At 51.0% G+C, this 23,551-nt stretch overlaps 1 protein-coding gene across 1 annotated transcript in view; it reads right to left on the reverse strand.

Moving 5' to 3' along the window:
- Positions 1-2,380: 2,380 nt before the first annotated feature.
- The window catches only part of Tspan15 (tetraspanin 15), a 49,600-nt gene continuing 28,429 nt past the window's right edge, over positions 2,381-23,551 (reverse strand). The window contains exons 2-8 of the mRNA XM_008827805.2: positions 22,567-22,752; positions 21,258-21,332; positions 11,631-11,726; positions 9,345-9,461; positions 5,945-5,992; positions 3,572-3,688; positions 2,381-3,142 (exon numbers count right to left, since the gene is read on the reverse strand). Of these exons, the coding sequence (XP_008826027.1) occupies positions 2,993-3,142; positions 3,572-3,688; positions 5,945-5,992; positions 9,345-9,461; positions 11,631-11,726; positions 21,258-21,332; positions 22,567-22,752 (789 nt within the window). The 3' untranslated portion in view covers positions 2,381-2,992. The remainder of the gene's footprint in view (positions 3,143-3,571; positions 3,689-5,944; positions 5,993-9,344; positions 9,462-11,630; positions 11,727-21,257; positions 21,333-22,566; positions 22,753-23,551) is intronic.

Consider the following 23,551-nt stretch of genomic DNA (forward strand, 5'->3'; position numbering starts at 1 on the left):
GCTTCAGACTCCTGAGAGCTGGATTATGGGCATGTACCACCACACCTGGCACATATGTGGTGTTTATGTTGAATATACTTCAATAAACTGCCAAAAACAGGGACTTAGCAGTTAAGAGCACTGGCTGCTCTTACAGAGGACCAGGGTTTGATTCCCACCACTCACATGTTGGCTAACAACCATCTATAACTCCAGTTCCAGGAAATCAAATGACCTCTTCTGGCCTCCTAGGGCATTGCATGCACATGGGGCACTTGCATACATGCAGGCAAAACACTCATACACATAAAATGTAAATAAATTTAAAACACCAAAAATGAAGTTCTAAGAACTTTTTGAAATTTTCATACAAAGTCAAGTTTCCTTAATGCGTTTTGATAATTCTTTAACAAAAATCTCTAAAACTAAAGTCCACACATCTTTTATAGGCAGCAGGAATATTATGTTCTCTTCTGTGCCATGGAGCAGGAGGGACAAGCTTTTTAAATTTTTTAATTACACTTATTTATTTAGTGTGGGGGTACGTGTGTGGGTGCAGGTATGCCATGGTGTGTGTGTGTGGAGGTCAGAGGAGAACTTGCAGGAGTTCAGTTCTCTTTCTACCATGTGGGTCCTGAGGGGTCAAACTTGGGTCCTTAGGTTTGGCAGCAAGCACCCTTACCCACTGAGCCATCTTGCTGGCCCCAGGAGGGGACTAGTTTTGAAAGTCATTCTCCATTCTTGTGAGACAAGGTGGAAAGATGAAGAGACAGGTTTGGAAGTAAAAGAGTGGCTCACTGAAGTCAGGGCCCCTGTGGGCACCACCCTCCAGTTACAGCCCTGCTTCTCACATGCAGCCTTCTGGGGCAGCAATGGAATGGTTCTACGAGTGGTGGAGGGAAGAGAGGAAGACAAAATAACCAGGCTCCAGGGTAATGGCTTATAAATGGGGGCAGAGCTGTGCCAAGTCCCCTCTCAGTGTCTTGGCCAGCTTACTGTCCCCACTGGTATCTGCCCTCTCCCCTGGACACAAAGAGAACCCTGAGACCCGCTAGAGCCACAGAGCCACAAGGCCCAGCAGCTAGCCCTGTGTCCAGGCCAAATGACCATGGGACTTGAGCTGTAGCTCATTTGGTAAAGTGCTTCCTAGCATGCAAGCAGCCCTGGGTTCGACCCCCAGCACTGCATCAACAGGATTTGGTGATGCAAGCCTGCAGCCCCAGCATCCATGAAGTAGCCGCCAGAGGATTAGAAGCTCGCAATCATCCTCAGCTAGCCCAAGTTTAGAGCTAGCCTGGGCTACATGAGACCCTATCTCAAAAACCAAAGGAGGGGGAGCAGCAGCCTGGCCAACAGAGGGATGTATGGAATGTATGGTGACAGCAGCCCCAGCCAGGCCTGGCTTTGCACACCTAGAAGTATATGCATACACACAAGGTGAGTAGAGCTGCTATATAACGAGTCATATGCCTGGGCAAGATACTTAACGACTCTGGTTCTCAGTTTCCCTATCAACAGAATGGGGGTAACAGGAACGACTATCAACAGTTGTAATTAGAGGAGTTCCATATATGCTAAATGTTCACACAATTTCCTGGCACAAAGCAGACCTGTAATGTGATTAATATCACGGCACTACCTGTCTTCTTTAAACTCTCTCTCTCCACCACCAGCATGGTGTGCCTTTAATCCCAGCACTTAGGAGGAGGAATTCAGCCTGGTCTACATAGTGAGTTCCAGAACATCAAGGACTGCATAGTAAGACCCTATCTCAAACAAACAAAAACAACGGAAAAAAACACCAACCAACAATAAAATCCCATCCCTGTCCTTCCTTACCCCACACCCAGGCCTGTGATGCATGGCAGACCAAACACCCAGGCATTCTGGGTATTAAGGAATGTTCCCACCCACAGGTTGAGTTATTTGGGTTTGAAATTCTTATTTTATTCCTATCCTGGCTACTTAGAATCTCACAGAAAACCTATAATCCAGGCTGGGGTTGAGGTTGGGGAAAAGACACATCCTGGGTCAGCTGGTTCCTGCATGTCCTACCATCTCCAGCAGGGGGCGATGAGCACCCAGCTTTGCTTGGCACAAATCACTGCAGTCACTTGTGGAGCCGAGACCAGCTATGCTCCACCCTATCCACTTTCCACAGGTGACACCTCGTGCTATACCACTCAGCCTTAGCTTCTCAGTGTGTGAAATAAAGCTGTTTCCATCTCCGCCTCTGGCACTGGGTGTTCCCCCAGCCTCAGTCTTCCAAACTGTACCAGACCTTCCCTCTGGGGCAGTCCTCCTATTCCTGCACTAACAAGGGGCTTTCAAGTCACGTGGAGGCTTGCTTATCCCTTCCTTCCTCCCGACCCAGACCCCAAGCAACACAAATGAAAGAAAAAAAAAGAATCACTGTCTTTACTGTTTGATTGATTAATGAACTGACTTGGAGGAATGAATGGACTGGGGGTAGGGAGGTCTAGTTTCGAGTAGTCAGAAACTTCTGTTAATTGCGTATAAAATGTGAATGTTATAAAAAACCATGTAGAAAATGTTCATCAGAGTATGAGCCTTATAGAGGCTCAAGGCACCTGGGAGACTAAGACATGGTCTAACCTGGCATCTGAGGCACGGTACCAGGGCTACACCCAGCACTACCTGCCCCATGGAGCAAACACATTCTTCTCTCCCCACATACAAATCACTGCAAACTGACTCTCCAATGGGGTACTGTGACCACTGGCCAAGGCACTGCTAGAAATAAAATGGGCTGGCACTGAGCCCTGAGCTCCCTTCTCCAGGGCCCAGACCTAGAGCTAGGACATCTTGTCTCCCAGGTCCCACGGTGCTCAGGCTGCCCCTGGAAAGCACTGCTGTCAGACACTGCACATAGGCACCTACACCCTGGGTTTGATCAGTGCCACGTGTGGGCAACGTGGTCCTGCCCAGCTCCTGTGAACTGAGAGGTGGTATGCAGTACAATCCTGCTGGAGCTGCTGGGCCAGGCTGGGCCTTAATTGGGATAGCACAAGCAACACCCTGTGCCCGCTGTGTCCATGCTGGGCTTGGCACCAGGCCCCAGCAGCCCGTCGGTGACAGAGTACTCCATGATAATGTCTTCCACTCGGGTGATATACAGAAGCGTCAGCAGCACGCCTAGAAACTGGGGAGAGGGGAAGGGCTAGTGAGAGCCTGCCCGGCATCAGGGCAGCCTGCCTGGTAATTCCCTGGACCCACACCCACACAGCCCAATCTCCCACAGCCTAGGCAGCCCCAGCCTGGACTTCTGCCCCTCCCAGGAAAACTCAAACCTCCCGTGTCCTATCAGCCTCCTGCCTCCACCCTAGTTCTGCCACAGAATATCCAGGGAACCTTGAGAAAGTCACTTCACCTTGTGAAGGCTCAGTTTCCTCCTCTGTAAAGTGGGCATAGTATCACTCTAACCTCACAGAGTCTAAAGGCAGAGCGAAGCACTGAGTAAATGATACTATAGCCTTCTGTCCTCTCCTTCCAGACCCTAGCCCTCCTGGGGGGCCTGAACTCCCACCCTCATCACCCAGCCCTGCTCCAGCAACACCCATAGCCTGCCCACCTGGGGGAGCAGGATGCCCAGCAGGAGGCCGGCCATGATGGTGTAGTTGTCCAAAAACCAGATGAGCACGGCATTAGTGCAACCCCGCACGTGAATGACGTTCTGTGCACTCAGGCGCTGCAAGGAGTAATCTGTCAGTCGGCTGAGCGCAATCATCTGACTCCACCTCACCCTCCAGGACCAACCCAGTCCCTCAACTGCTCTGGGTCTGTTTTTCATATGTAATGTGGGAAGGTGGCCCTAGACCCTGGGCTCTCTAGCACTGATCCTGAGAGAGCCCTGGGTACATCATGATTGTACTTGACTGCAGAGCCTGCCTGTACATCTCTCAGATGCCAGCAGGCACTAGTGTGCATGGCAGGCACACACACACACACACACACACACACACACACACACACACACCACCTATCTACACCATTACCCGAGCCAAAAGCTCAACACCAGGTATATGTGAAACACTGTTTTCTGCATAGTTTTAATATACTGTGAAGTTTCTAGAACTGTTACATAAATGAAGCATTAAGATTTTCCACAAATGGAAAGTTCTACTTCATGAAACTTTGTTTCACACACAAACTTATTTAAACATCATATATTAGGAATGTGGCCACTGGTAGGTCACCTATGCTCCAGTGGATGGCCTCACACCCCTGTGTACATGGGCAGCACTAACTGTGCTCAGTGGGTCATCTGGGCTTGTTGATGCATGCCTCCAATTCCAGCACTCCAGAGGCAGAAGCAGGAGGATCTCTGTGAGTTTGGGACCAGCCAGAGGTACATGGCAGGACCCTGTCTTTAAAAAAAGAAAGCGGCAAACATGAAGTTTGGGAAAGGGATGTGGGGAGAGTGGGACAGGGGAGGTGGAAATGGATGTGATCAAAATATTGTGCACATGTATGAAAGTCTCAAAGAATAAAACTTTTGGAAAAAATCATAGACAGGGGGCTGGAGAAATGACTCAGTGGTTAAGAGCACTGACTGCTCTTGCAGAGGACCCAGGTTTGATTCCCAGCACCCACATGGCTGCTAACAGCCATCTGTAACTACAATTCCAGGGGATTCAACACCTTCTGACCTCCTTGGGCCTTGCACGACACAGGTGCACTTACCTACATGCAAGTAATACACTCATATACATAAAATAAAAATAATAAAATTTTAACTTTACATGTACAAAACATGGATAAGACATAAATAAACTTCATGTTTAGACTTAAGTCTCATTCCCAGGACATCTCATTAACTATATACAAATATTCAAAGATATTTTTGTGTGTGGATCTTTGAATAAAGGAAACAAACACTTGGGTCTCAAGCATCTCAGATAAAAGATACTACCTGTACTTTATTTTGTTCAGAACTTTACCAAGAATTGTTCCTTTTTTGATGGACTGAGGCTGAGTGCTGGTATGCTGCCCAGGTTGGCCTTGCCTGTCTAGGTTCAAGCAATCCTCCTGCCATGGCACCCTTGTTACCTGGGAGTACAGGTGTGCGCCACTGTACCCCAAAACACTGATGGCTAAAATGACACCTGTGGAATGCAAGTTACCACCAACACGCCCCGCTGTGGTGATCCTGGAGGTGATCTCTGGGCCTCTTCTTTGTGGGAGACATGACATTGGTTGCCTGAGCTCTCAGGTTGAAATCTTGTGGCTGTAAACTGCTTTATTTCTCCTTTGTCTTAGATCATTATGTTGACTGTTTTTTGAAGTTGGGTGTGTAGGCTTGTGGTAGTATCCATGAGTTTCATTTGGGGCATAAATTATTATACAGAATGTCCACTGGCTCTGGTAGGTTGAGGATCCTGCTGGTCTAGTGATCTTAGAGCTCAGCTTGTGCCAAGATCACCTGCGGAGCCCTGTCCCCAAAGTGTGCATCTCTAACAAGTTCCCACTGAGGTTGCAGTTTTTCAGGTCCAGGGAATCCACTTTGAAAACCACTGCTCAAATATCTCAGGTCACCTCTGTTTTTAGCTCCCTTCCTAGGAGTATCCTAGGAAGCTGATGCAGGGGTTACCCAGGGAAGGATGGCTCCTCTCCAGGGACTCCTGGGTCCCAGGCAAAGGGAACCAGTGTGAGCTGGCAACAAACTGCAGGGTTGGGCACACAGCATTCAAGGGGCACCGGAAGGGCACAATGCTTCACACGGACAAGCCTACCTGAAGCAGGCACTCAGCAAACCCAGGCAGGTGGCCTCTCTCAGATTCCTGAGCCCTTGTGTTTGGCAGTCCTGGCTCCAGTTTAGAGCTAGGGAGAGTTAGGAAATCTGGACAGCCAGGAGTCCCACCTCTAGAAACCCTCCATTATCCGGGGTAGGGGGGCGGAGAGAAAGAACACCATTTCTGGGGGCAAGGGGTTTCCAAGCTGTTACCTCTTTGTCGATAGTTTTGTAGCCGCACATGGTGTTGACGACATCTGTCTGTAACAGAAACATACCATAGCTGTCACTTCTGCAGGCCTTACTTTGAAGGACACGGTTACTTTACAACCCGCCCCCCCTTTTTTTTTCGGTCTTTTTGAGACAGGGTCTCCCTGTAGCCCCAGCTGTCCTGGAACTCACTATGTAGACCAGGCTGGCCTTGAACTCACAGAGATCCGCCTGCCTCTGCCTCCCGAGTGCTGGGATTGAAGGTGTCACCACACCCGGCTACAAACCCTTTTACAGATGAAAGAACTAAGGCACAGAGAGGCATACAGTCTAATGTAATATAATTGAGATCTCCTGCCTGCAGCAGTCTAGCTCCAGCCCAGTGAGGAACCATGGGAAGATCCCTCCACACTGGTGTGCTTATGGGGGATGGGGCACCCCTCTACCAGCAGCAGCCCAGGTTCCCAGCTGTGAGCACCCCTAAGCCACCACTATACTGACACAACCATACTTCTTAGAGCCTGGAGACTAGTGGTTCCCACTCCACTGGCTTACAGGAAGGAACTGCTCAGGCTACAGCTAGGCCCCTGCCAGCTGTGATTTACCTGAGGGCAAGGCTGGATCACTGGCAACGCTTTCCCATCAGGGAGCCACATACGTTCCTCTGGAAACAGGGCTGCTCTTCAGGACCCTCTGCTGACTTAGAAACGAGGAACCCTGAAGCTAGGCCCTTAACCCCTCAAATCTCTTCCCATCACAGCCTGCTCCCTGCATGGTTGGACCTTTAGCCATAAGAGGGAGAAATAGATCCCTGGGACCATCCTGAATCCAGCCTGGTCCCTACTAGCTGTACCTCCATATGTGAGGACTCTGCAGGGCTTGGGAGTCATGGGTACCAGTGACAAGGCTGGAAAGCAACAGCAGAGCAGCCAGCATGGGCTCTGAGGTCACTTCTGGGATCCAGAGACTGCTCTGCACCAACCTCAGATGGCTAGGGAGGCAGTGGCACTTGATGGATTTTGGTGAATGACTGAGTGGATTCCACAGAGGCTGGGGATGCTCAGTAAACCCACCTCATGAATGTTTGGTCATAAATGATATATACAGGGGCTGGAGTGATGGTTCAGTGGTTAAGCTTCACTGGCTGTTCTTACAGAGAACCCAGGTTCAGTTCCCAGCACCCACATGACAGCTAACAACTGTCCGTAACTCCAGTTCCAGGGCATATGATGCCCTCTTCTGGCCTCTGTGGGCACTGCATGCATGTGATGCACTTACAGACATGCAGGCAAAACACTCATACACAGTTTAAAATATATATACATAAAATGTTGTCACAGGGACATATGGATAAAAGGGCTCTGGCTAGGGTGACAGTTCCTGGAAAAGCAAAGGGCCTCTCTCCCTCCAGGAGTCAAGGCTGGCCCAGATGTTACCAGGTCAGGGCTTGGTGTGTGCAAAGTAACCTTCCTCAGTTAAGACAGTCCCCTAAGTGCCCTCAGATTCAGCAGTGCCCAGTACTTACATGGCACTGATTAACCCATGTTTGGGAATATGACTCCCAGGGAAAACATCAGTCATTTGCCCACTGAACAAACATTAATTGGCACCCATTGTATGCCAGCTACCATTCTAGGTACTTGGAGTACAGAACAAAGTCCCTGCCTCCAAGGGCATCTAGAAGACTGGTAAGGAAACTAGCAAGGAATGACGTAAGAGTGACTTCCCTGGGCAGCCCAAGGCAGGACTGTGCAGTGCTAGCGGCCCTGCAATGCCTGGAAGACCCAGCAGTGTGAGGGTTTGGCTCCCTTAGCCCAGCACAAACCAGTGTGGAACAATTATCCATGTAGGTATAACCAAGGCCTCCACCCAAACCTCACCATTGCTCCACACCTCCTTCCTGGGCCTGGCCTCTAACTCTGCCCTTCAGCAGTGGTTGACCTAAGAGCACTTCCTGTTTGTTGTCAGCATCTCAAGGTTAACTTCTTGGACAGGCTGACCTGCGATCCCTGAATCACTAACCCTGTCACTCATGGGAACACCAGAGCTCTGTCTATGGCATTCAGGACACTTCCCATCATCCTCCCTTGAGCTCAGCCTGCTCCAGCCACATGCTCTCTGCTGTTTTCCAAACACACCAGGGCCTTCCCATCCCAGGGCCTTTCCATTTGCCACCCTCTCTGTCAGGATACCCCTCTCCCAAACACCTGCATAACTCTCCCCTCACTTCCTTTAGGGTTTTATTCAGAACCCACCTTCTCGGTATCTAAAACTGCAGTTCCCTGCTTTTTCCCCAGCATCTCCTAACATGCCGTCTTCCACTTATTTTGTCAGTTGCCCCCACTATGATATCATTCCCATTTGTCCAGACTTCTTTTTGTATATGCAGTCCCCCTAGAACCTAGCAATGTGGCTGGCACACAGTAGGTCTTCAACCAATGTGGAATGAATGAACACAAGTTGGGCTTACACACTTCATCACAGACATTCAAGGTACTACCATGAGTGATGAAGTTTGGGGTTACCTGCTGTGATTCTCTGAAGACCCTGGGAGCCCTCCACAGCACTCACCTGGCCCAGGGTTCTCCCCTAAACCAGCAAGTGTCAAAGTCCCTCCAGCCTCCCTTGGCACTGCTCCAGACTCTGGGTGAGGCCCCACCCACAGCTGTTCCATTTCCATGGTTACAGACTGAGGCCAGTGGGCACAGCTGGCAGAGACGTCAGCAAGAGACTTCCCATGAGTGTTTAGGGCTGAAGTAACTGCCTGGCATTCTGTTCTGCTCCAGACCAGAAACCAGGCAGTTCTTGACACATTTGTCGGACTCCAGGGCTGACGAAGGGATAAGCACAAAGCTCAGCATCCCAGATGACTGAAGTAACAGCTGAGGGGAGTGTGGTAGGGAGAGGCAGAGGCTGGCATTTACATCCCCAGACCCCCTTAGTGCCAGAACTCGTGTGCTGCTCCCCACACCAGTGCTGCACTCTGCCTGCAGCTGACAGGGTGGAGCTGGCTGCCCCCGCTGAGCACCCTCCAGCCCTCTCCAGGCTGGCACTGCTGCATTCCATCCAAGCCCTGTCAACCCTGGGCAATCACCCAACTTTCTGATGCCTCCATTTCCTCATCTGTAAAGTGGGCAAAGTAACAGTAGCCCCCTCAACAGGGCTGTTATAGGTCCCCACATGCATGTGCTCATGGGATGCTAACTGACACACTCGCAGAAGAAGGCCTCCCTCCTACCCAGCTCCCCTTTGCTGGATCCCTTGGGCTCAGGAATGCATGGGCACTAGCCTCCATCTCCTGCCCACTCCCACCCTCTGTTCCACTAGGACAGAATGAGAGCAGTATTTGGACAGCCAGAAGGACTCCCACCCCGACCCCGTTCCCACCACTGAGCAGAAGTACCGTGTTCCTGATACAGCAGGTGTAGGGTACCCCGCAGGCCAGGGGCCCCGGGGCGTTGCAGTCGTGGTACTGGTTTTTACTCCAGTCTTGGTAGTCCTCCCCGCCACAGCACTTGAACTGAAGGGGAAAGCAAACAGAGAGGAGCTGCCAGGAGAAGGTACGGGTGGGGAGCATGGAGTACCACAGCCATGGGTACATCAGGTCAGAGCTGTCGAGGGTAGCAGTTCAGGAGGCAGGGGGATCCACCCTGGAGAAGCATGCAAGGCAAGCCTGGGCTACTTCAAGATGGACACCAAGGATGGACACGGGAAGCAAAGTCTGTCTCTGGCACTGCTCTGCACCTTCTTTCCCATGCCCCAGGGGGCAGGGGTCTGGCTGGAGCAGAAAGCTTCAGAGGCCAGATCCTGCAGAGGCCCCACTCCATGTTGCCCTTGGGGGCACGCACACCTGCCCCAGGTTCTCCTCTTAGCTTCCCCACTCCCACCTCTCCTCTCGGTGCCAGGGTCAGCTCCTGGGGGCAGCAGTGAGCAGCTCTGTAGAGGTGCTGGCTGAGCTGGCCTATCATGAGCTCTGTGGAGAGGGGAGTCCAGCTAAATGAACACGGCATCTGGGCACACTGGCTGATGCCTGGAATCCCAGCAGGAGAAACACTACAAGTTTGAGGCCAATCTGGACTACACAGTGAGTTCCTTTTCTCAAAAAATTCCCAACCGTACCAAACCAACCAACCAAAAAAAAAGGCCAGGAAGGGGATGCTATATACCTGCACATGGGGGACAGCAGGGGAGGGTGGGGTGGCTTTATGTTGGGAGGACAGGAAAGGCTGCTTGAAGGAGAGGACATTTCATCTGAAACATGAACAAGAAAGAGGCAGTCAGCATGTATGTGCAAAGGCCCTGTGCAGAAACAAGGCCGTATTTCAGCAGCAGGTGTAAAAGCCAATGTGTCTGTAAGACAGTGGAAAGGATGAGGTCCAGGGAACAGCAGCCCAGTGTACAAAAACCCAGCAGCCAGGGCAAGCTGGGAGCTGGGACTGTGTTCCAGGAGTGGGGAGCTGACCAAAGAATGCTGTGGTAGGAGGTGCTGGTAGACACACAAGCCGGGCACCCTTCTGGAGTCCCCAGAGCTCACTGTAAGCCATGAGCTCTCAGGACTTCCAAGTGCCTATCTGCAGTGCTGTTCAAAAGGCATTTGCTCTGGCACCAGACAGATGCACACTCAAATCCTCACATCACCACTCCAGCTGTGTAACCATAGGTAAGGCCTCTCTGGGCCTCGGAACCTGTCTGCTAGAAAGGGCAATGCCAGCTTTGCATGGCTGAGTTGTGACTATGAGAGACTCTGCATAAAGCATTCTGCACAAGACCCAGTGAGCGTTAGTTACCTCCTACCCCCACCCTGGGAGAAATTAAGTCCCCTAGCCAACTAACGGTTGGTTCCAATAAAAACATCTTGCTGTACCGAGTGACTCGGCTCTCCCAGCCAGGGCTGGCAGGCATATCACTGGCAGGAAAGAGCTGCACCTGTTCTGCCTACAGAGAAGCTCAGAGCCAAGGGCCCTGGGTGTGGTGAGAGGCTGGTCCCCACTGAGGGCTAGTACAGGGAACCAGGCTCACCCAACTGCAAGGTCATGTCCCAGGGGGTATTGCCAAACTCAGGGGACTTGTGGCCCTCCCACTTCACTATCCTCACCCAGGTAAATGAAAGTGACCCCGCCACACCTGACCTTGCACTAAGCACTTCTGAAAGAAGTCAAGGGAGTTCTCAGCCATGCCAAGGGGAAGAACCAGGGTGCAGACAAAAAAACCTGGGCCTTAGGACTACGAAGGAGGTAGGTGAGCTCCAGGGACAGGGTGTTCCTCCTGCTGTGGCAACTATTGACCCACAGCCTGGCCTGGGCCTCAGGGAGAGGGACAGTGTCCCAAAAGGGCATGTGATCATCATCACTTTTTCCTGTGCCCAAAAATTGGGATTGGGAGAGAGTTTTCTCCCTGCCTTTGATGAAATGAGCTCCTTGCACCAGAGGAACCTGGCCTGCAAGGTCGGCCAGTCTTGAGAAAAGACGATCCCTGGCAACCAGAGGGGGTGACTTCTGGGCCCCGCAGGTGGCTGGAGCTACATCTAGTCTCATTAAAGGTTGTTTCTCACATGCTTGAAGGGTTATCCCTGATCCACCCTTGCCTCCCAATTGCTTTGGGAATGGACAAGTCACCTGACCCTTCCCTCCCACCTCTCTGCAGGGAGGGTCCTGGAGGCACCCCTCTGACTCCAGGCCCCTTAGCTTACCTTCTTCTGAACAAAGTCCATAATGTTTTTGAAGTCTAAGTCATCGTAGTAATTCTCGATTCCTCTCCGAATATTGTCATTCAGAAAATCGATCGTCTATTGAGAAGGAGAAATCACCAAGGAAAAAGAGCACACATCAGAGGCCAGCCCTAGAATATTCTAGAAGCCCAGATTGGGACCGAGAACCATGTACCCAACAGCTCCCATCTGCTTGCATGGAATGTCCTCTCCACTCCCCATCATGAACACCCACAACCACCCAGCCCATGGGCATTCCTCAGGCCTTCAATGCCCAGGCTCTGAGAGGCAGCCTGCCAGGTTCTAGCTCTGAAGCAGCCTACTGGAGCTGGGCCTCAGCGCCTCCTGGTTTCTGGCTTGTATTCTCTCCAACCCAGGACAGGACTAAGCTTGAATCTTCCTTTTGTCCTCCAGCCCTCTCTCCACACTCACCATCCAACCTCTTGCTTTACAGAGAATGAAACTGAGGCCCCAGGGGAAGGGGACCATAAAGCTGGGAAAGGAGGAGGGCAGAGGGGACAGACTTGTCCTGGGTCACAGAGCAGGTGTCTCAGGGGCCTGCCTGGTCCGGACTTGAAACCAGGTCCCCTGACACTCTACATGGGCTTCTTTTCATCACTCAGTGCTCCGACACATGGGGCCACAGAGTCCCCTCCCAGCTTGGCCTGACTGATCACCACCCGGAAGGGCACTGGCATGCTGCCCTCTCCCAGTCACGCTGGACTTTCTGGATCAACAGCCGGCTTGTGCCGAGATCCCTGGAACACAAAGGCCCCACAGCAGGCAGGGCTGGGGCGAAGAGAGTGGGCAGCCCAGCCCCAGGCTCGCTGTGACAATCAGAGCTTTCAGAGCAGAGGCAGAGCACCAGCAGAGACTGGGGACAAAGGGGCATTCTTGGCTCTGGTGCCAGATAGAGGAGCTAGATAATTCCTGGGGGAGGCGCCATGGGATACACTGGGATGGCAGGGCTCAGATTCCAGGTCCCCTCAAGGCTCAGTTTCCTACTGGTAAACCACCCTGGCGGGCCCATCTTCAAGAAACCTTCTAGAGCTGACGATCAAAGAATAAGCTTAGGGACCATCAAGCCTCATATCAAGGGCACAGTCCCTGCAGTCACAAGGCTTCAGACACTTAATTTCCAAGATCCTTTCTTCACAAAAATAGAGACAAATACAGTGTGCCTGCTGGGGAGGTCATGAGGTTAAGCTACTCAGTGCTCAGGTGATGATGGCTATATGGTGGGTATTATAGCTGTCTCAACATTTTCCCAAGTGACAAATCCCACAATCTCTAGGGGAGCTAAGTAAGGTCCACCATTTGTCCCAAAACTTCCTACCATGGGGGCGGCCCCTGTAGTGAAAGGGTTCTCTGAGACACCTGCAGCTCTGAGACCCACGTGACTTGTCAAAGTCCTCCAGCTGACCATGGGCAAAGGTGCTGCCACCAGGATGCTAACACACTGGACACACTTCAACATGTGCTAAGAAGGCCAGGTTCAGATATGGCTTCTCTCTACAAAAAGGCACAAGGTGGCTGCCTTCTCCCAAGAGCCACACTGCTCAGAATGAGGTGAGGGTAGAGGCTGGCTGGGGGAGCCAGGAGGAAACCCCTCTGCTGATGACCAAGAAGAAAGAAAAAAATTCAGGCTTCTAGAAGAGGTTCTGAGGTCACCAGCCCACAGTCCTCCATGGATCTGGCACTGGACCCCAAGGTGGGGGTTGAGTGGAACATCTGCCTGCCAGGCACACTGTGTGGACAGAACAAGGACCAGCCTGACCTCAGCCTGACCCCCCGTCTAACCTCAGATGCTTATTCCTCTGGGTGATGAGGGGACAGGACAGCTGGCTGGGGCGTGGTGGGGGATAAATGAGAAACAGGACGCCAGGGTGAGGTCTGTCTGCCATCCAAGGTGGGGCAAGGGAATGAGCACACAACATTGAATGACATGTTGCAGGGGCCTTGGCTGAGCTGAGCGTGTGGATGACACCAGGGTCAGGGACATGCCTAGAGCCACAAGAGTGGGGATGTGATGTGGGCAGCTTCTCTCTACTGTTCAGGCATTGGGAACACAGTCCTGGGTCACCATGGGCCTTGGGACTTGCCACAGCCCACTCTGACATCCACAGGGTTCTTTCCCTTGGGGCTAGCCACAGGGTGTGGTCAGAAGGCCTGAGATAGGAGGAAGGGTGACGAAGGGAGGCTGGTGGCCCATGGAAAGACTCTCTCCTTGTCTGGGGCATTTACTGGCACCTCCAAGGCAGAGCTGTGTGAGGACCAGCTTGCCATATGGTAAGCTGAGCTGTCCCTGTGGAGAAGAGAAGCTCTATGAGGAGGCCTGGGGAACCTTCCTGAGGGGACAGGAGGGACAGATGGTCCTAGGCCTGGGGCAGCAGCTGCCTCATCTCCCATGCAGAGGCTCTTTGGGTCATCCTGGGCCGCTGAAAGCACACACTGTGTGTATTTGTAGGGTGTGTGCGTGTGCGTGTGTGTGCATGTGCTTGTGTGGTGTTTGTGTGCTGTATTTGTATGATGTGTGTGTTTGTGTGGTGTATTTGTGTGGTGTATGTATCTGTGTGAGATGTGTATGCTATGATTGTGTGTATATGTATTTGTATGTGACTGGTATGTGTTTGTGTGCAGTATGTGTATTTGTGTGGTATGTGTGTGTTTGGGTGGTGTATTTGTGTGGTGTGTATATGCATTTGTGTTTAAGTGGTATATGTGTGTTTGTGTACAGAATGTCTATTTGTATGATATGTATGTGCTGTTTGTACTTGTCTGATCTCTCTCTCTCTCTCTCTCTCTCTCTCTCTCTCTCTCTCTCTCTCTCTCTCCCTGTCTCTCTGTGTGTGTGTGTTTCTTGGGGACATAAGCAGGGTACTGAGGTGACCCCTGGGCTGTGGCCATTGAAGAGAGGTAAGTGAAAAAGTCCCACAAAGTCCTCAGTTTGTTAACTGTAAAGTGCTGACTAGTGTTGGAAGCACTAGTCATGATCCAAGGGACACGGGGCCAGTCAGAGCTGTGCCCTGTGGGGACAGGCCTCTGTTAGGGACTGGCTTCCACATTTGTTTCCAGAGGCCAAGCACAACACTGTCACCACACCCAGCTCTTTTTTTTTTATTATTATTATTATTTTATGTGTATGCATGTATTGCCTGTATGTAGGTAAGTGCACCCGTGTTGTACAATGCCTGCAGAGGTCAGAAGAGGCTGTTGGATCCCCTGGGACTGGAGTTAAAGACAGTTGTTAGCTGCCATGTGAGTGTTGGGATTCAAACCTGGGTCTTCTGCAAGAACAACCAGTGTTCTTAACCGCTGAGCCATCTCTCCAGCCCCCACACCCAACTCTTAACCAGGTCACAGGAGCAGAGGCAGCCACAGGAAGCAAGTCACCTTTCACCAGGGCAGTAATGGCCTCAGAGGGTCATGTGATCCAGAGTAAGTAAACATCAAAAGTCACGTGACTTTGAAAGCATGTTAAGCCACCAGATAAATGCAGATCTGTCCTTTCCAGAGTTTTTCTCCAGATCTGGACTGCCAGCAAAAAGCATCTGATAAGTCTATATGTCTCTGGGAGAGGTCTCAGACTGTCTGCAATGGTTAAGGGCACGTGGCACAGCTTTCTGTGTAAGGGACAAGAGTGAAGGGGTCCTAGAGCTTCCCACAGGCTGGCTGCTTCAGAATAGCCCCTCTGGGGATAGACCCATTCTCCGCAAGCTTCTGTCAGTTCCCTGACATTGCCTGAGACCCCAGGCAGGGGGTAGGGGTTCTCAACTCTATCTCAGGAGCCTCCTGCCTTTAATTTCAAGGTGTGCTAAGCACCAGCTAGTTTGTTATGCTAGGGCAACATAATCAGGTCGGAGCCGAGCATGGTGGCACACACCAAGCATGGTGGCACACACCTTTAATCTCAGCACTTGGAAAGCAGTGGCAGGTGGATCTCTGTGAGTTCAAGGCCAGCCTGGTCCACATAGTGAGCTCCAGACCCTGTCTCAAAAGACACACAAAAAAGAAGATAAGCAGGCTGGCACTCCAGCTATTCCCTGGCCTGGCATGGAGAATGACCACCAATGAAGACAGAAAGTTGCTCATGGCCAGCCTGTCCTGCCGGGAGAGGCAGCAAGAGGCCTGAGAGAGGGGTCCAGACGTACCAGCTCTAGCTCAGAACCTTCCAGGTTTCCTGTTCAGCTCTGCCACTTCTGACATTCCCCACACCCCACAAGAGGCCCCAGGGCAAGTCAGGACAGCAGCAGGTGTGGTGAGTCCAACTGAGATTGTAAGGTCACCAAGGCCCCCTCCCAGCCCACAGTCAGCCTGCTGCCCACTTTTCTGCTGATCCCTGCTTGGCTCCCCAGCTCACACTGAGCATCCATACAGGCTGAGGAGCCACTGCACTCTGACAGCTGGGTCCCCAGGCTGCGGAAGCCTCACCTGGCTCGGGGTAGTTTTCCTCACATCTACACATCTTTTACCAACTGGCCATGGCTAAGGGCCTGGTGTGGTAACTCTGGCCTGGGTACTAGTTCTCAGTTGTCACCATGAATTAGATTTTCATAATTTAACAGGCAGCCCATGGTGCTGGGCCCTGAACTTGTTCTACAACGGCTCAAGAAATGTGCCTTTTCTTGATGATAATGAATCAATGGACTTGCTTCTTCTCTTGCCCCCATAATAGAAGCTGACAAGACTGCTGATTGTTCCTCCTTTCTTCCTCTCATACCCCTCCCCCACCCAGCAGTATGGCCACTCCTTCCTCCATGGGTTCAGCACTGGCCTAGCTCCCATCTTACAAAATCACTTTGTCTTAGAACTGGGAGGGACACTTTGTTGCTGTTTTTAATGTGGCATTTTCCCCCTTGACCATAAAAAAAAAAAGAAAATGATAAAGGAGACAATAAAAATCACTCTGGTTCCATCCCTCATAGGAAGTGGAGTAACTATGTTAATATTTCTGTTTCCTGAAGTGTTTTTCGAGACCTTTTTTCTTCTTTTTTGAGATAGGGACTAGCTTTGAAACTTCTATAGGCAGCGAAGTTGCAGTCCTCCTGTCTCAGTCTCCCAAGTTCTGGGATTACTGGTGTACCCCACCACACCTGCTCTGCTTTAACATTTTAAAATTGTAATAATATGATACTGTGATAGTTTATGGTATATGTAGAGACAGGGTCTTACCAAATATCCTTGGCTAGTTTAGTGCTCACTATGTAGCCCAGGCTGGCCTCAATTTGCAGCAATCCTCCTGCCTCAGTCTCCTGATGTTACAGTAGAAAGAAAAGCCCTTTGTCAAGAGAATAACAAATCTCTGGCCTGAGTGGAGCCTTAACTTTCCAGTTTTGCCAGGTCAATCACCTGTTACAGGACCACCCCTAGGTAGGTGGGTTCACCTAAGTTATGCTGAAGAAATGGGTGGAATACCTAGTGTGTTAATGTGTTAAGAAGATGGTGGACTTGTCCTGCCCAGAACCAGGACACAGGCATGCAGCTAGCTTTCTGGAAGTACGCCAAACACAGAACAACACAGCCTCTCCTTCTATCTCTTTTCAAAGCATGCTTTCCGGAAAGCCTTGGGCTGCCCCAGCATTTGGGGTTTCTTTACTCTTTCCTAAAGTTCTCACCTTCCCCATGTGGCTGCTAGTCTCCCAATCATGTGCCCTCCATGCTGGCTATAAACAAGCATGGCTTTCTAGCTTTTTCCATCCTCCTCCTCAGGGCAGTTGCTGAGACTTATTGCTGCCCTGAGGGTTTTTCTTTTAAACTCAAATAAAATTATTCTAAAGCTCCCGTTTGAGTCCATTCTTAAATTCATTTTTTGTTGTTTTAGTATTTTGAGGCAGATCTTCCTGTAGCCCCAGCTGGCCTGGAACTCACTACATAGACCAGGCCGGCCCAGTCTCACAGAGATCCACTTGTTTCTGCCTCCCCAGTGATGGGATTAAAGTTGTGTGCTACCACACCCCATCTATTCTTGAATCATCAATGAGACTAGGAACCCTAAAGAGGGACCTTGTTTTCCCTTGTATCACCACGTCCTGGGAGTAGAGGCTTGTATCGCTAGCCAGTCTTGTGAAACTATTTTGCATGTATGTTTTCATTCATTGTTTCTTGTTCATAACTTCTTCCCTAAGGCAGGACATAGAAACTAGACTCTCCCATCCATCCAAGTACTAACCAGGCTTGGCTCACCTTAGCGTCTGAGCCAAACGAGATCAGGTGTCAAGATATAGCACAAACCTTTTAATCCCAGCACCCAGGAGACACAGGTAGGAGGATCTCTGAGTTCCAGGCCAGCCAAGACTATGTAAGGAGACCCTGTCTCAAAAAAAAGAAAGACAGATCAATGAAGGAAGGAAGGAAGGAAGGAAGGAAGGAAGGAAGGAAGGAAGGAAGAGGAAGGAAGGAAGGAAGGAAGGAAGGAAGGACTAGAACCTCTTTTCCTAGGAGGGTCACAGAAACTATAATCTTCCCCATTTTGGGGGGGCCACAGAGATTTGCTCTGGCCCACCCTCATCTGATAAGGCCATTAAACCCTCCTTATTCCAGGATCCTGCTAAAAACTCACAAGGGAAGAAAGCTGAAGAATCTAGACAGGCCCCACTGGGTCTCCCCACAGCCCACAGGCAATCACATGGTTTTCCATGAAAACCCCACAGATAGGGTCTGGAGAGCTGAACACAGGAGGGTCCTAGAGGTGAAACACCAGCTGGAAGCTGCACCCACCTTCTCCCAAACATCTCTTTGTATATTTTAGAATAGCTTTGGTATTTGTTTTGTTTTGAGCAGGGTTTCAAGTAGCCGAGGCCTGCCTCAAATGTGCTAAGTAGCTGAAGGGTAGCCATGAACCCCTGACCCTCCTGCCTCCCAAGTTCTTGGATTACTGGCATACCATCACCCTAGTTTATGGTGTTGGGGATCAAACTTAGCTTTGTGCATGCTAAGTAAGCACTCTACCAACTGAGCTAGTTTTATAATAAACCCATGAACCTATATTTCTCTGAGCTCTATGAGCTGTTGGAGCAAGTGATTAAACCTGAGGGAAGGGGCTGGGACTTATAGCCACAAGCACAGGCACAAGCACCAAAGGGGAGGAGACAGTCTCGGGGGCTAAGCCCTCACCTGTGGGACCTGGTGTTATCTCAGGTAGACAGTGACAGATTGGACTAAGTGAGGACACCCATTGGTGCATCCCAGAATGAACTGCTTGCATGTGGAAACACCCCAGTCACCACATTTGGGCTTCACAGTAGTGAGGCACACTTTTCTACAGATACTACAGCCCTGAGTCTCCACACAGCTGAGGGCCCCCAGGCTGCACATTGAGACCCCTGTGAGGGGGTCACTGCATCCAAGCAGAGAGGCACATACTTCATAGGCCACGGCACCCCCAGGGTGTGGGGGATAAATAGAAAGGCATTCCTGGCCCAGGGTTTCCTGAGCTGTGAGGACCGAAGGCTTCAAGAGGCTCCCAAGAGGCTCCCCAGGCTGTGGCCTTCACTTGGCTCAGTTCCCCAACTAGAAAAAAGGAGGTGATGTCACAGTCCCCACTGACCTACAAAAAACACTGGAAAATGACAAATCAGGCAGCCTTGGCGAGGCATGCTGGAACCAGAATTGCAGCTCACTTAGGAAGAGATGGGTTTATTAAGGCTGTGGATGGTGCTGACCACAAGCTTGCCCTGGGGTTCAACCAGGAAAGGGCTAACCCAGAGTTCTGCAAGGCCACTAGCTGGACAGGGAACCCTGCTAACCACATAGAAAAGCATCCCCTCATATAAACAGAATAAACACCTCTCTCTATTCAAGGCTACTGGGAAGTAAATCAGTATCCTGCATCTGCCAACTCAGAGCCGATGGTCTAAAACACAGGAAAAATGGAAAGGAACCAGGCATGGCAGTGAATGCCTGTAATCCCAGCACTTGAGAGATGGAGGCAGGGGGACCAGGAGTTCAAGGTCATCCTTGTCACATAATGAGTTTGAGGCCAGCTTAGGATAGATAGGACTCTGTCTCTGTCTCAAAAAAACAAATAAATAAAATAAAAGGGAAAGGGAACAACAGGTAGCAAGGCAGGGCGAAGAGTCCTGTCTTGCTGTGTGTTCTCAGAAGTTTCTTAATCTCTCTGTGCACTGATGACTCTCCATCAATACAATGAGAGAGAACTACCTCTCTCCCCTCCTGGAACTCACCCACTGGGAAGCAGACCCTGGAGTCCCAAGGCCTGTAGAATTGCCTAGTGTTGGGGCCCACTGCACATGTGGTTCCTGTTTCCACTGGGGTTAGAATACCACCATGCTCATGAAGAATGTGACAGAGTTAGGACACAGATCTCTTTGTGTGTTCCATACACCCCAGTGTTCAGGAGAGTGACTGCTGCCTTTGGACCAATTTCTAACAAGAAAGGCGATTCAGCTGGAGCCTGGAGGCATGGTCTCAACAGTATGTGGAAGGCCAGGGACCAAGCTGTCTGGGAACAGTGGGGTAAGGACAGGGGAGGGTAAAGAGAGACCTGGGCTTCTGAAACAGGCCTTGCTCATAACACCCAAGGCAGAAAAAGACAGAGGAGGGAGGATACAGGAGAAAAGACAGAGCCCGGTGTGTAGCTCAGAGGTAGAATGCTTGCCTAGCATGTGCAAAGCCCTGGGTTCCATCCCAGTATCGCAAAGAAAAAAAAAGGAATACCCTAAGTTCAAAACTACCCCACTCCATCACTAATGGGAACTTGTAGAAGAAATGCTGAGGAGGGTCTAGTACGTGCCTGAACCACGCCACATTCATCATCTTTTCATCCTACCCTCACCTTAAACTCTAAGTGAGGGATCAGGATCCCAGAGGTCAAGTAACCTCCCAAGACCCCACAGCTAGTACGAGGCACTAACATATGAACTGCAGTGAAGGGGTTAGAAACTTGTGTGGGTCTGTGGGGCCCTCATTCTGCAGACACTACAGGAACTGGGAGCCGGTGTCACCTGCTCAACATGTCCCTTCCCTCTATCCTGTGCCCAGCACAATAGTCCAAAACACATCAAATCTTATGAACCAACAATGCCCAGGATCACTGGTCTCCACTTCTAAGGGGGCCATCACCCTTTTTCCCTGGATTCTTCCCTGTATAACTGTCATGGCCTCCCTGCTGACCTAAGTGACATAAGTCACTCCTGTTTCCCAACTGCTTGTTCTCCATCTGACAGCTAGAGTGAAATGTCACACACACACACACACACACACACACACACACACACACACACACCTCCAACAATTTACCACCTTTCAAAAGCATTCTGATCTTGGGTCTCCAAAGACTCACATGACCCTAGAGCCGTCCAACCTCACCTTTCATTCTCCTCACGCCTACCCCACCAGCCAAGCAGCCTCCACACTGTAGTGTTCTGTCCACCAGCTCCCTCTGCCTTGGCCCACCCTGCTGCCCCTTTTCAGGACCTATCACTGCCTGGGCACAAGCTCTCTCAAATCACCCAGGTTCATTTTCTAAATTACTCCAGAGAGGCCATCTGTTTGCCCTACACTGCCCACTGCAGTATCCTGAAACTAGCCCAGGGCACACACAGTGGATGCTCGGCACATGCGCAACAGACGCTGAACCCACAGGCCCACCTGGTTCCGGAAGATCAAGGCCACCACACCACCGATGAGTTCCATTATGAGACAGATCCCCAGGATGTACATGAACTAGAAAATAAAATTCAGAGATTCGTCTGGAGTAGGGGTCAAGGGTGGGGTAGAAGGCACTCAAGGGATAAGCCACCTGGCTCTGAGATTAACCATAAGTGGCAGGTCTCCCAGGCTCTGGGCCTGATGTCTTTCCTCCTCAAGAACACAGAGCCACAGGGCAAGATGGCTCACACCTTTAGTCCTAGCACTAGAGAGGCAGAGGCAGGTGGATCTCTGTGAGATAGAGCCCAACCAGGTCTACATAGTGAGTTCCAGGCCAGGTGGGCTATAGGAAGACACTGTCTCAATTACCCAGAAATAAAAAAGAACACAAAGCTGTGCTGGGGAAAGCCCAGGTCTGGAGGGTGACTGAGCTGCCCTGGTCTCAGATAGTGCATGCTTGTCCAGGATCTCAGTGGGGTCTAGATGAACAGCATGTCCCTCCTCCAATTGGAGAGATGGGCCTTGCTCCAGCACAGAGGTGGTAGGCCTGGGCAGCACTTCTAGTCCCTACCCAGGGCCCCACCCCCATAACAGCTGAGAAGTGGCTTCCCAGGTAATCGAGTGTGGATGGAGATGCCTAAAGCTTAGAGGATACATACTCCAATCCCCTGATTCCAACGACTTCCAGATTTGGACAGTACCAACATCCTGCTCATGTGAGACTGCAAGCCTTTTCCATCAGAGGGCAGACGGTGAAGTGAACACACACACATCGATGGGAGTAGACTCACCTACCCGCCATCCCTAGGTTTGGGGTGCCATCCCTCAGCCACAGTATAGGAGATGCAGGTTGGGTTGACCACAACCCGTGACCTGATAGTCATGTGATCTGAACCAGGCCCTCCAGGGTGTTGGGACTCTGGGCAGAGTGTCCAGGGAAGATGCCCCGGGCTAGAAAGCAGTAAGGACTCTGTGGGCCCGAGGAGGAAGCTAGGCAGGAACAGTCCTACTCAGAGGAGGCAGAACAGACCACCCAACCTTGCCCACGGAATCCAGATGATCACAGAGTCTAGGTACGAACACCATTCAAGTCAGCTGTGTGTAGATATGAGGTGGGTGGGCTTAACCTGGACCACCATGCTCCGATGGCTACTCTAGGATGCTCTGAGGCAGCTGGAGTGTGATGAGGCCTGAAGGAGCTGAACTGCCCAGAGCTGAGAGACAGGCTCTTCAGCTTTCTTAGCAATTCCAAGACCCGTCCCCCCACATACACACTGACCTAAGGGCTGGGGGCGGGGGGGGTACTTACTGACTGGAGAAGGCACAGGTTGTCCCGGAGGGAAGCCAGCACTCCAATGAAGGAGACAATAAACATGACGACTCCCAGGAGGATGAGGATGACGGCTGGGGCCAGGAAGGCACTCTCGAGGGTTTTGTACTTCTGCCGCTCAACTTCCGCGTAAATCCCCACGGACAGGACCAGGCCCCCGATCAGCTGCACAGAAGTTAAGAGGTGAGGGGCTTGGGGATGTACAATAGTTCAGTTGGCAAAGTGCTTGCCTAGCATGAACGAGGCCCTGGGTTTGATCCCCTTATATGGAATAAGTGGTGGTGGTACACATCTATAATCCCAGCACTTGGAAGGTGAAGGCAGGAAGAGCAGAAGCTCAAGGTCATCTTCAACTACATACTGAGTTTGAGGCCAACCTGGGTTACATATGACCCTTTCTCCAAAAAGAAAAAGAAAAAAAGAGCCAGGGAATTGAGAGAGACAGAGGGACAGCAGGCAGCCACTTGATCTTACTCAAAGGATTCCTCTAGGTTACTGTACATGAGAGACCCTGTTGTGGGCACAATTGTGCTACCGCCCCCCAACTGCTCTGTCAAATCCTTACCCTCCAGTACCTCAGAATGTGACTATATTTGGAACTGGATCCTTTAAAGCAGTAATTAAGTTAAAACGAGGTCATTAAGGTGGCTCTGATCCAATATGACTGATGTCCTTATAAGAGATAGACATTACTAACTGGAAATGTAGCTCAGTTGGTAGAATGCCTCCTTAGAATGCAGTAGCCCTGGGTTCGATCCCCAGCACAACATAAACCAGGCATGGTGATGCACCCTGTAACCCCAGCACTTGGCAGGTCTAGAGGCAGAATTGGGAGTTTAAGTTCATCTCTGGCCACATGCAAGTTTGAGGCCAGCCTGGACTACATGAGAACCAGTCTGAAGAGGAAGGAGGAGAGGGAGGGAGGGAGGGAGGGAGGGAGAGAGAGAGAGAGAGAAAGAGAGAG

The sequence above is a fragment of the Nannospalax galili genome, unplaced genomic scaffold, assembly GCF_000622305.1.
Source record: "Nannospalax galili isolate Female #2095 unplaced genomic scaffold, S.galili_v1.0 scaffold853, whole genome shotgun sequence".
NCBI classification, from domain to species: Eukaryota; Metazoa; Chordata; class Mammalia; order Rodentia; family Spalacidae; genus Nannospalax; species Nannospalax galili.